This window comes from Salvelinus fontinalis, chromosome 23, assembly GCF_029448725.1.
Source record: "Salvelinus fontinalis isolate EN_2023a chromosome 23, ASM2944872v1, whole genome shotgun sequence".
Lineage (NCBI taxonomy): Eukaryota > Metazoa > Chordata > Actinopteri > Salmoniformes > Salmonidae > Salvelinus > Salvelinus fontinalis.
In genome coordinates, this window is record NC_074687.1 from 16945881 (window position 1) to 16958984 (window position 13104).

Consider the following 13104-nt stretch of genomic DNA (forward strand, 5'->3'; position numbering starts at 1 on the left):
ATGGGTGGGCCTGGGAGGGCATAGGCCCACCGACTGGGAAGTCAGGCCCAGCCAATCACAATTATTCCCACCCCCCACAAAATGGCTTTATTGCAGACAGAAATACTCTTCAGTTTCATCAACTATCCGGGTGGCTGATCTCAAACAATTCTGCAGGTGAAGAAGCTGGATGTGCAGGTCCTGGGCTGGCATTGTTATACGTGGTCTGTGGTTGTGAGGCCAGTTGGACCTACTGCCAAATTCTCTAAAATGACGTTGGAGGCAGCTTATGGTAGAAAAAGTAACATTACATTCTCTGACAACCTTTCTGGTGGACATTTCTGCAGTCAGCATGCCAATTGCGCGCTCCCTCAATTTGAGACATCTGTTGTGTTGTGTTGTGTGACAACTGCACACAAACTGTGTAATAATCATGCTGTTTAATCAGCTTCTTGATATGCCAATCCTGTCATTTCTGGGATCTTTTATTTCACCTCATGAAACATGGGATGAGCACTTTACATGTTGAGTTTATATATTTTTGTTTGTGTTTGTCACATACATCTGATAGGTGCAGTGAAATGTGGTGTTTTACAGGGTCAGCCATAATAGTATTGTGCCCCTTGAACAAATTAGGTTTAAGTGCCTTGCTCAAGACACATCGACAGATTTTTCACCTTGATGGCGCAGGTCTTTTGGTTACTGGCCTAAAACCCTAAACGCTAGGCTACCTGCCACCCATATTTGACAGCGCAAGAACATGGAACTGTGGAAAGGTGTTTGTGTGTAGGACAATAAACACGTACTGTGTTTTAGGTCGCTATGCGTTCCAGTTGTGGAAGTGTCTAGGACAGGTCCTGTCACAGACTAAGAAGATGCCCACCTCAGTAAGTAACCAACTAACTTAGCTATGTAGTTCACAGGTCTAGGAGAGTACCACAATCCTAACCATAAGAGTGATAAAACATGTTGAGTGGTTTTGAGCAACTTTTACATACTCTTTTTATTAAAACACCGCACTGAAGCTATGCATGATCAGTGATGACACCTGCTGATTTTGCAGAAAATTCTCCCCACACATGCACACATTGGCAAAACTGGGGGTTTCTTGTTTTGCCCCATCAGATAGTCACCAAGCACCAATATTTGTGATGAAGTGTTCATTCCACTGACTGTCTGTAGGTCTGGTAGCGGGTGGGCTGACTCTCTGTAGGTCTGGTAGCGGGTGGGCTGACTCTCTGTAGGTCTGGTAGCGGGTGGGCTGACTGTCTGTAGGTCTGGTAGCTGGTGGGCTGACTGTCTGTAGGTCGGGTAGCGGGTGGGCTGACTGTCTGGTAGCAGGTGGGCTGACTCTGTAGGTCTGGTAGCGGGTGGGCTGACTGTCTGTAGGTCGGGTAGCGGGTGGGCTGACTGTCTGGTAGCAGGTGGGCTGACTCTCTGTAGGTCTGGTAGCGGGTGGGCTGACTGTCTGTAGGTCTGGTAGCGGGTGGGCTGACTGTCTGGTAGAGGGTGGGCTGACTCTCTGTAGGTCTGGTAGCGGGTGGGCTGACTGTCTGGTAGCAGGTGGGCTGACTGTCTGTAGGGTGACGTTTTTTGTTGTCACATACGAAAGATAGGTGCAGTAGAGGTGTAACTGTGGATGTATTTCAAGGCCTCAGTGCCTCTTTGCTTGACATAATGGGAAAATCATAAGAAATCAGCCAAGACCTCAATTTCCACACGCCTGAAGGTCCCACGTTCATCTGTACAAACGATAGTACGCAAGTATAAACACCACGCAGCCGCCATACCGCTCAGGAAGGAGATGCGTTCTGTGTCTTAAAGATGAACGTACTTTGGTGCGAAAAGTGCAAATCAAGAACAACAGCAAAGGACCTTGTGAAGATGCTGGAGGAAACAGGTACAAAAGTATCTATATCCACAGTAAAATGAGTCCTATATTGACATAACCTGAAAGGCCGCTCAGCAAGGAAGAAGCCACTGCTCCAAAACCGCCATAAAAAAGCCAGACTACAGTGTGCAACTGCACATGGGGACAAAGATCGTACTTTTTGGAGAAATGCCCTCTGGTCTGATGAAACAAAAATAGAACTGTTTGACCATAATGACCATCGTTATGTTTGGAGGAAAAAGGGGGAGGCTTGCAAGCTGAAGAACACCATCCCAACCGTGAAGCAGGGGGTGGCAGCTTCATGTTGTGGTGGTGCTTTGCTGCAGGAGGGCCTGGTGCAGTTCACAAAATAGATGGCATCATGAGGAAAGGAAAATTATGTGGATATATTGAAGCAACATCTCAAGACATCAGTCAGGAAGTTAAAGCTTGGTCGCAAATGGGTCTTCCAAATGGACAATGACCCCAAGCATACTTCCAAAGTTGTGGCAAAATGGCTTAAGGACAACAAAGTAAAGGTATTGGAGTGGCCATCACAAAGCCCTGACCTCAATCCTATAGAAAATCTGTGAGCAGAACTGAAAAAGCATGTGTGAGCAAGGAGGCCTACAAACCTGACTCCGTTACAGCAGCTCTGTCAGGAGGAATGGGCCAAAATTCACCAAACTTATTGTGGGAAGCTTGTGGAAGACTACCCAAAATGTTTGACCCAAGTTAAACAATTTAACGGTAATGCTACCAAATACTAATTGAGTGTATGTAAACTTCTGACCCACTGGGAATGTGATGAAAGAAGTACAAGCTGAAATTAATAATTCTCTCTACTATTATTCTGACATTTCACATTCTTAAAATAAAGTGGCGATCCTAACTGACCTAAGACGGAATTTTTACTAGGATTAAATGTCAGGAATTGTGAAACTGAATTTAAATGTATTTGGCTAAGGTGTATGTAAACTTCTGACTTCAACTGTAGGTCAGCTGGGAAAGGGAGGGGTCAGAAAGGGCAGACACACAGCTGCACTTTTTGATGACTCACTTTGGGTGTGTGAGTGAAACAGTCATTCCATATAGTGTGTGATTGAGGCAGTGCGTGACATGAGCTAGTTGAGTGATCAGACCTTACACTCTGTATGCCTGTCTGTGGGAGTCACTGACTGTGTGTGTGGGAGCAGGGAGTTACTGAACCCTAGCCAACAACTCATATCTCTTGTCTTGTTTTGATCTGTTGTACCAAATAATGCACTTCCACCTTTCATACTATTAACCTTTACACTGAGGACAGAAGGATACGTTTCTAGACAGTCAGTGGGTGAGTTGACTCATGAATACAGGTTTGTTGTATACTTTCAGTACTAACATCTCTCCTCGCTCTCCAGGCCTTCTCATCTCATCACTATAAAGGAGGGTTTGACCAGAAGATGACTTAAAAATGAAGCCAGCCTCATCCTTGGTATTAGGTAAGACTGCTGAAATCATGCTACTCATGCTTGATTGTTCGTGCGGGTGTGTGCACGACTGTTTGTATTTGTCAGTGTGTGTGTTCATGCTAAGGATGTGTGTGATTTCTCTGGGTCTTTGATGGGTTTATATTAGTCGTCTCTCTTCCTGGTTTAGTTCAATTTTGCACTGTCTATCACATTAGGGAGAGAACAGAACACCACTGAATAGTTTAGTGGTCAGAACAACTGGATGGGTTTTACTGCAACTTGTCAGTCTGTGTCCACTAGATGGTGCTGCAATCCTACTCTAAATCTGATTTGTATAGCCCAACCACCCCTCTAACCTTTATCTGTCGCCTTCCCTGAAGCCCAACCAGCACCAAGTCCAAGGTGAGAGATGCCCACCGGAGGATCATGGTCCTGAACCACCCAGATAAAGGTCAGTTTAACCCCAAGGTACTAGACATGATAAATTACAGATTAGATATTGCTTTTACGTGCTTAATCTCTTTATTACTGGTTATCAGCATGAACAGGAGAGCACCTGTCTATTGAACCACTCGTCCCTTTTCTTTTTACTCAAGGTTAATGGCCTCCTCAGTCTCCCTCTGCTGAGAGGATTACATGCGTGCGCACACACAGTCATGCACAAACACGCATACACAGTAGCTAGTTTTACACACTCGTCCCCAATGTGTTTTTCCCTCCTGAGAGGAGTACACACACGGCGGGTAGTTGTGCTCTGTGTGAAATGAGAAATGGCCTGTGTGAAATGAGAAATGGCCTGTGGGATTCCTATCTGACTATGGGCGATAAGGGCTGAGGTGACAGAGTAAGGAGAGGGAGAATAAGGGTATGAAATATTGGGCTATAAGCTCTGTAGGGTCACCTTCTGTAGCCACATCCATCAATGCTGTCACCCTTGGATATGTCTTGGGTTCTGGTAACATAGTATCTATTAGTTTCCATGTGTTTGGTTAGAGGGACATCAATGGAGAAGAGAGGGTAATAACTAGGGCTGTTACGGTGACCGTATTACCGGCAGTCATGACTAGACCTGCACGGAATCTGCGCACAAAGAAATCGGACAAATCTGCAGAATTTCAAATAGAATGCATAGCGTTCTGAAGCCAAAATAAGCTGCTTGCGAAGTTAAATAAAATGTACTTGTTTTAATTTAAATGTTCTGTTTTCATTGAAATACATCAATCACTGAAAAATGTAGCCACTTCCCTGTGTGAGAGGTCCAGGGTGCAGACAGCTCCGTGAATGAATGACAGCTGTGCTTCATTTGGGAAACCAAGTGACATCTGTTCGGGAACATCGATAGTAACATGTTTTCACAACTAAACATATTTAATTAAACTGTTGACAGCTCGACTCTCTGAATGTTTTAATATTCTATATTTTATATATTTTAAATTACAGTTTTTTGGGGGGGGAGAGGGGCTTGAGTTCATATATAGGCCTAGGTGTATACACAATGCGCATGGGTGTTTTAAATTAATCCATTTCGTTGTTAGGTTTTGAAACAACATCCACAATGATCATGTTTTCCACTGTTTCAACCTGCTGTTTAACTTTTTTTTTTTAATTCAGCAATCACAGTGAGGTGAGTTTTAAAAGCATAATACTGTTTTGATGATAAGTGGCTGATGTGATTTTCGATTGCGTTGATGTCAGAGTGGTTAGAAGGACAATAGAGCCCTGAGTACCAGGCCATTAGCAACTTGGATACTGCCAAAGCATGTCCTGAGTGGATAAAAAGAGATTACTATGACTCAATGGTTACATGGAATCTTACTGTGGTCATGACCAAACCCAAACAGAATCTGCAGGGATTTTTTTTCTCTATTTTCTACAGAAAGCTTTTTTTTTGCCTCTATTGTAGTAACATTATTTAATAACATTGGGTACATGGTTTTATGGAAATAAATGCTTAATTCTCTGTATTAGATGAATGAACCTACAGTTCTTACTAAAGCGCAGTCAAAAATAACCTCTACAGACTCAACCTTAATCATAAATGTTTCTTTAATGTAAAAATTTGAAAGTGTCAAAGTGCAAAGGAATACAAATACATGGATGAAACCATCTATAAATACATAAACAAATAGATTAACAATTGTCTCTTCGTTCCATTCCCCATATAACTACTCATTAACTATTATCAAATTGATTTAAACCAAAACACAGAAAGAGTGTTGGTGGGGGTGTGTGTGACTGACATGCTTTTTACTACTCAATGCTGTTATACTTTGCAATCAACAGGCTCCTACGCTGACTGAGTAGTATCTGATCATATGAGAAAAGTCTCCATCCACTGAGGTAGAGGGGAAACACAGATGTATCACTGCAATGTGAGCTAAGACTGGCATCCTGTCCTTTCTGGTAAGGTCCTAGTGAAGTCCGTGAGCACATCATGTACTCTGCAAGGTACTCCACAGCAGGTATCCAGGAGCCCCACCTGGTCTGCACAGCATTCACAGGAGAATGGCCATTTTCCAGCACGAATGATCTCCGTTCCAGACGCTGGTGTGCCTGACAGAACACCCTCACCAGAGCACACAGCCTGTTCACGTCTTCAAACATCTCTGGAAAACATCCAGCACCAGGAGATGCGCAGAGCAGGTGATGTGTCCAGAGCAGGTGATGTGTCCAGAGCAGGTGATGTGTCCAGAGCAGGTGATGTGTCCAGAGCAGGCGATGTGTCCAGAGCAGGTGATGTGTCCAGAGCAGGTGATGTGTCCAGAGCAGGTGATGTGTCCAGAGCAGGTGATGTGTCCAGAGCAGGTGACGTGTCCAGAGCAGGTGATGTGTCCAGAGCAGGTGACATGTCCAGAGCAGTTGACGTGTCCAGAGCAGGTGATGTGTCCAGAGCAGGTGATGTGTCCAGAGCAGGTGACGTGTCCAGAGCAGGTGACGTGTCCAGAGCTGGGGGAAGAGGCCATTCAAGATGCAGGTGAAAGCCTTCATTTAGATAGCTGAATCACTTACAAAAGCCCACACATTGCTAAAAAGTCAACCCCATTGTTGTTGAGACAGGAAATGACATCTTGGGACACAGTGGTAAAGTTGACTTTATCCAAGAAAGCCAGGTCTGCAACAACAGGTCGCTCATACTGGCTAGAGTCTTCCAAAGGCATCGGTCGTCTCACCAAGGATGACAAATGGCCTTTCCCTTTACAGCATTTTTGATGTCCTGCTCATATTGTGGATATAATTCTGGTAGAGAGAAAAAATAAAACAAAAATGTAGAAAATAAAGAACAATGGTTAAGTTTGGTAAATTAAGAATTCTCAGGTTGAGTTCAATAGCAGGTCTACAGGAGATCAAGCTTTGAGGCTAAACACACACTCCTGAAGCCACACACACATACAGCCCATAAACGAGACAGTGTCTCAAATACATTTTCAAACAATGATTGTTAACAAAAAAAAGTAATAATAAATATTTATGTCTGTGACTCGCTGCTTTTGTCATTCCTAACTTGTGATGGAGCTGTCACTTGTTTGGACAGCTAAGTTAGCTAGCCTAAGTGATGTGATGGAGCTGGTGTGACAACATGGGAGCTTGCCAGGCTAACATTAGCTAGCTAACTTGCCACTATGTAGATCCAGATCATCAGTGGTGGAAAAAGTACTCAATTGTCAGACTTGAGTTAAAGTAAAGATCCCTTAATAGAAAATGACTCAAGTGAAAGTCACCCAGTAAAATCCTACTTGAGTAAAAGTATTTGTTTTTAAATATACTGAAGTATCAAAAGTAAATGTAGTTGCTAAAATATACTTACGTACGAAAAGTACGACCAATTTCAAATTCCTTATATTAAGCAAACCAGACGGCACAATTTTATTTTTATTTACAGATAGCCAGGGTCACACTCCAACATAATTTAAAAACAAAGCATTTGTGTTTAGTGAGTCCGCCAGATCAGTGTGTGAATTGGACCATGTTCTGTCCTGCTAAGCATTCAAAATGTAACAAGTACTTTTGGGTGTCAGGCAAAGTGTATGGAGTAAAAAGAACAATTTTCTTTAGGAATGTAGCGAAGTAAAAGTTGTCAAATAGAAATAGTAAAGTACTGTACATTTAATTGTCACGCATCAGCGGCTTGTAGGTGTGGAGGCCTGGAGATGCTAGACATCTATAATTAACTGTCAAGTACCGTGAGACATGTCAGTCATGGGTTTGGGCAGGAAAGTGTTGACTGATTCCTGGTCAGAGTAATGGGATGGAATGATTGGTTAATTACCTCATTAGTTCCTGTCTGTGAGCCAAGGAGGGTCAGTGGACAAGATGTGTTTTGCTATTTCTGAAAGTAATTACCTGAGTTGGCCCTCTAGCCCTGTTTTTGGTATCTCTCTTTCTCTGTTAAAGTGCTGTAGGCCATTCGCCAGGCCGGCTCTGTGTTTGTCAGTGACTGATTAGCAGACTAGTTGAGGCCTTCGTCAGGCCCTGCTCTCTGCCACTGCAAAACACTCCTTAACGCTTTCTCATTTATTACTATAAAAACACACACACACACACACACACACAGTACTGCTGAAATACACACACCACACACCGCCTAGAGAGGGCAGTATACACACATGGCTATTGGCTACTGAGGTTTGTGTTGTGTACACACACGTCTGTGCCCTCAGGCTGTCTTGGTGTCACACAGCAGACTCTACTTCTCCTAGGATGCTGTACTCATTGACCACTCTGACCCAGGACACACACACACATCTCTATCATGACTTTTCAGAACAATGTGTTGAAGGCTAGGAGGAGAGGATGTCACTGTACACTATTAGGATGTGACTCAACCTCTGTTTGTGCTAGCTCAGCATACACCTATCCCCTGTACTCAATAGTGATTACTGTTCCACAAGGTGTTAATGCACAGTGCCGGCAGGCGGAGAAGCTGTAGATTGGATGTGACTCAGACGACTAATGACTGAGCCTGCTGTAGTCCATCTACACCTGACCTTTACCTGACCTCTGACACATCCCGTCTGTGTAGTCAGTAGAAGGTTTTGAGAGGGCATTGGTTGGGCGGAACTGAATGTCTTGCATGCCATGTGTATACTGTGGTATGTTGTTCTCACCTGGAATGGATAGAGGGCTGAGAGATATGGAACAGGAGGATGGGGAGAACATGTTAAATTGGGTGGTAGCGAGGACAGATGGAAGATACAGGGGGAGGAAAAGGGAGGATGAAACCGATGGGTATTGATGAAGCGGATGTGTGTTCTCCCTCTAGGGGGATCTCCTTATATGGCTGCGAAGATCAACGAGGCCAAGGACCTGCTGGATAAAGGCCAGCAGGGCGGATAACTACAGCCCCCATCACCCCACTGACCTCCTGAACTACAGTACACTACAGATTAAAACTAAAGATCCCAACTATAGACCTAGCTGCTGACCTGGACTACAGTACACTACAGATTAAAACTAAAGATCCCAACTATAGACCTAGCTGCTGACCTGGACTACAGTACACTACAGATTAAAACTAAAGATCCCAACTATAGACCTAGCTGCTGACCTGGACTACAGTACACTACAGATTAAAACTAAAGATCCCAACTATAGACCTAGCTGCTGACCTGGACTACAGTACACTACAGCTCCATTTCTATCCCTTACCTTCCCCAGAAGCAGTGTGACTGCACAAATGGACAATATACACAATCCTTGTTACGTCTCAGTCAGGAAAGGTACTCTTTCAAGTTGAAGGTTGTCTGTAGTTATGGGTTTACAAAAGTCAACATGTTTACTGTACAGTCTGTTGTAAATACACTATACCATAAGATACAAGATAATAATATTCCTTAGAAATTACCTTAGAATTCCTCAATGTGGTAAAGACATGGCCGCTGTGTGTGTGTAATTTAGCCAATGTTGCTGAATAAAGCATTTTATGGAATGGTAATCAATGACTCATTATTGTGTTTCTGTTTGAATGTGTTTCTGTGATTATTCCCTCTGCTCTGAAACGCCATCATAGTAAACTACTAACTGCTGCAGCAATAGCAGGTGCTGATGAGAGGGGGAACATTGGGTAAGTGTCACGATCATGTGGAGGATTGACGGACCAAAACGCAGCACTTGGAAAATAAGCCATCTTCTTTTATTATAAAGATGACGAAAAATAAACACGAAACACTTAATACAAATGAACAAAACAACAAATGATCGTGAAGCTAAATAACGATGTGCACACACTGGCTACAAACGTTCTGACATAGACAATTACTCACAACCAATGAGAGCCTATGGCTACCCTAAATAAGGCTCCCAATCAGAGACAACCGAAATCAGCTGTCTCTAATTGGGAACTCATTCAGGTAACCATAGACTCTCCTAGACAACTAAACATACATAGACAACGCTAGACACATGTATTCAACACAAACCCATATACTATACCCAACAACCCCTTTACCATAAAAAAACACCCAAAACCAACAAAACACAAACATTCCCCATGTCACACCCTGACCTAACTAAAATAATAAAGAAAACAAAGAATACTAAGGCCAGGGCGTGACATAACCCCCCCCTTAAGGTGCGAACTCCGGGCGCACCATTACACAGTCTAGGGGAGGGTCTGGGTGGGCTTCCATCCATGGTGGCGGCTCCGGCTCTGGTCGTGGTCCCCACGTCACCACAGTCCCTAACCACCTCCTTAGCTTCCTCCAGATGACCCCCCTCCACATTAACCACACTGCATTAAGGGGCAGTTCCGGACTAAGGGGCAGCACCGGACTAAGGGGCAGCACCAGGGTAAGGGGCAGCACCAGGGTAAGGGGCAGCACCAGGGTAAGGGGCAGCACCAGGGTAAGGGGCAGCACCAGGGTAAGGGGCAGCACCAGGGTAAGGGGCAGCACCAGGGTAAGGGGCAGCACCAGGGTAAGGGGCAGCACCAGGGTAAGGGGCAGCTCCGGACTGAGGAATGGCAGCTCCGGACTGAGGAATGGCAGCTCCGGACTGAGGGACTGCAGCTCCGGACTGAGGGACTGCAGCTCCGGACTGAGGGACGGCCCATGGCTGGCTGACGGATCTGGCTGCTCATGGCTGGCTGACGGATCTGGCTGCTCATGGCTGGCTGACGGATCTGGCTGCTCATGGCTGGCTGACGGATCTGGCTGCTCATGGCTGGCTGACGGATCTGGCTGCTCATGGCTAGCTGACGGATCTGGCTGCTCATGGCTAGCTGACGGATCTGGCTGCTCATGGCTAGCTGACGGATCTGGCTGCTCATGGCTAGCTGACGGATCTGGCTGCTCATGGCTAGCTGACGGATCTGGCTGCTCATGGCTAGCTGACGGATCTGGCTGCTCATGGCTAGCTGACGGATCTGGCTGCTCATGGCTAGCTGACGGATCTGGCTGCTCATGGCTAGCTGACGGATCTGGCTGCTCATGGCTAGCTGACGGATCTGGCTGCTCATGGCTAGCTGACGGATCTGGCGGCTCATGGCTAGCTGACGGATCTGGCGGCTCATGGCTAGCTGACGGATCTGGCGGCTCATGGCTAGCTGACGGATCTGGCTGCTCATGGCTGGCTGACGGATCTGGCTGCTCATGGCTGGCTGACGGATCTGGCTGCTCATGGCTGGCTGACTGATCCTGTCTGGTTGGCGGCTCTGGCAGATCCTGTCTGGTTGGCGGCTCTGGCAGATCCTGTCTGGTTGGCGGCTCTGGCAGATCCTGTCTGGTTGGCGGCTCTGGCAGATCCTGTCTGGTTGGCGGCTCTGGCAGATCCTGTCTGGTTGGCGGCTCTGGCAGATCCTGTCTGGTTGGCGGCTCTGGCAGATCCTGTCTGGTTGGCGGCTCTGGCAGATCCTGTCTGGTTGGCGGCTCTGGCAGATCCTGTCTGGTTGGCGGCTCTGGCAGATCCTGTCTGGTTGGCGGCTCTGGCAGATCCTGTCTGACGGACGGCTCTAGCGGCTCCTGTCTGGCTGGCGGCTCTAGCGGCTCCTGTCTGGCGGACGGCTCAGCAGGCTCATGGCAGACGGGCGGCTCAGCAGGCTCATGGCAGACGGGCGGCTCAGCAGGCTCATGGCAGACGGATGGCTCAGATGGCGCTGGGGAGACGGATGGCTCAGATGGCGCTGGGGAGACGGATGGCTCAGATGTCGCTGGGGAGACGGATGGCTCAGATGTCGCTGGGGAGACGGATGGCTCAGATGTCGCTGGGGAGACGGATGGCTCAGATGTCGCTGGGGAGACGGATGGCTCAGATGTCGCTGGGGAGACGGGCAGTTCAGTCATCGCTGTGCAGACGGCAGACTCCTGCCGGCTGAGGCGCACTGTAGGCCTGGTGCGTGGTGCCGGGACTGGTGGCACCGGGCTGGGGACACGCATCTCAGGGCTAGTGCGGGGAGCAGCAACAGGACGCACAGGACTCTGGGGACACACAGGAGGCTTGGTGCGTGGTTTAGGCACTGGTGGTAAAGGGCTGGAGACACGCACCATATAGCTAGTGCGTGGAGGAGGCACTGGTGGTACTGGGTTGGGGCGGGGAGGTGGCGCCGGAAATACCGGACCGTGCAGGCGTACTGGCTCCCTTGAGCGCCGAGCCTGCCCAACCTTACCTGGTTGTATGCTCCCCGTCGCCTGACCAGTGCGGGGAGGTGGAATAACCCGCACCGGCCTATGTAGGCGAACCGGGGACACCATGCGTAAGGCTGGTGCCATGTACGCCGGCCCGAGGAGACGCACTGGTGACCAGATGCGTTGGGCCGGCTTCATGACATACGGCTCAACGCTCAGTCTAGCCCGGCCGATACGTGGAGCTGGAATGTACCGAACCGGGCTATGCACGCGTACAGGAGACACCGTGCGCTCTACTGCGTAACACGGTGTCTGCCCGTACTCTCGCTCTCCACGGTAAGTACAGGGAGTAGGCGCAGGTTTCCTACCTGACTTCGCCACACTCCCTTTAAGGCCCCCCCCAAGAAATTTTTGGGTTGTACTCACGGGCTTCCAGCCTTGTCTCCGTGCTGCCTCCTCATATCGCCTCCTCTCGGCTTTAGCTGCCTCCAGCTCTTCACGAGGAAGGCGATATTCTCCAGGTTGTGCCCACGGCCCCTTACCATCCAGTATCTCCTCCCATGTCCATGAATCCTGTGTAGGTAGGTCCTGTTGCCGCTTTCCATGCCGCTTGGTCCTATAATGGTGAGTAATTCTGTCACGATCATGTGGAGGATTGACGGACCAAAACGCAGCACTTGGAAAATAAGCCATCTTCTTTTATTATAAAGATGACGAAAAATAAACACGAAACACTTAATACAAATGAACAAAACAACAAATGATCGTGAAGCTAAATAACGATGTGCACACACTGGCTACAAACGTTCTGACAGACAATTACTCACAACCAATGAGAGCCTATGGCTACCCTAAATAAGGCTCCCAATCAGAGACAACCGAAATCAGCTGTCTCTAATTGGGAACTCATTCAGGTAACCATAGACTCTCCTAGACAACTAAACATACATAGACAACGCTAGACACATGTATTCAACACAAACCCATATACTATACCCAACAACCCCTTTACCATAAAAAACACCCAAAACCAACAAAACACAAACATTCCCCATGTCACACCCTGACCTAACTAAAATAATAAAGAAAACAAAGAATACTAAGGCCAGGGCGTGACAGTAAGAGATGTTTTTGAAGCTCCTGTGCCAAACGGTGACATTTGGTAACCATAAATGAACGCTGTTTCACCAGTAGCCTGCAGTAAAAGTTTTTTTCACATACCAGTATCTAAGCCGATGGCTAAACA

General features: G+C 47.0%; 2 protein-coding genes across 4 annotated transcripts in view; one reads left to right on the forward strand and one right to left on the reverse strand.

Annotated features, from left to right (window-relative positions):
* dnajc15 (DnaJ (Hsp40) homolog, subfamily C, member 15) lies at positions 1-9181 on the forward strand. The gene is given in 6 exon segments (XM_055879236.1): positions 1-4; positions 796-866; positions 3250-3297; positions 3299-3330; positions 3681-3751; positions 8561-9181. Coding segments are annotated over 6 exon segments (300 nt in total). The 3' UTR covers positions 8635-9181.
* Positions 6457-13104, reverse strand: part of LOC129820939 (uncharacterized) — a 23392-nt gene continuing 16744 nt past the window's right edge. For all 3 annotated transcript variants that reach the window (XM_055878075.1, XM_055878072.1, XM_055878074.1), the window contains exon 2: positions 6457-6537. The gene's annotated coding sequence lies outside the window, so the exon portion shown is untranslated. The remainder of the gene's footprint in view (positions 6538-13104) is intronic.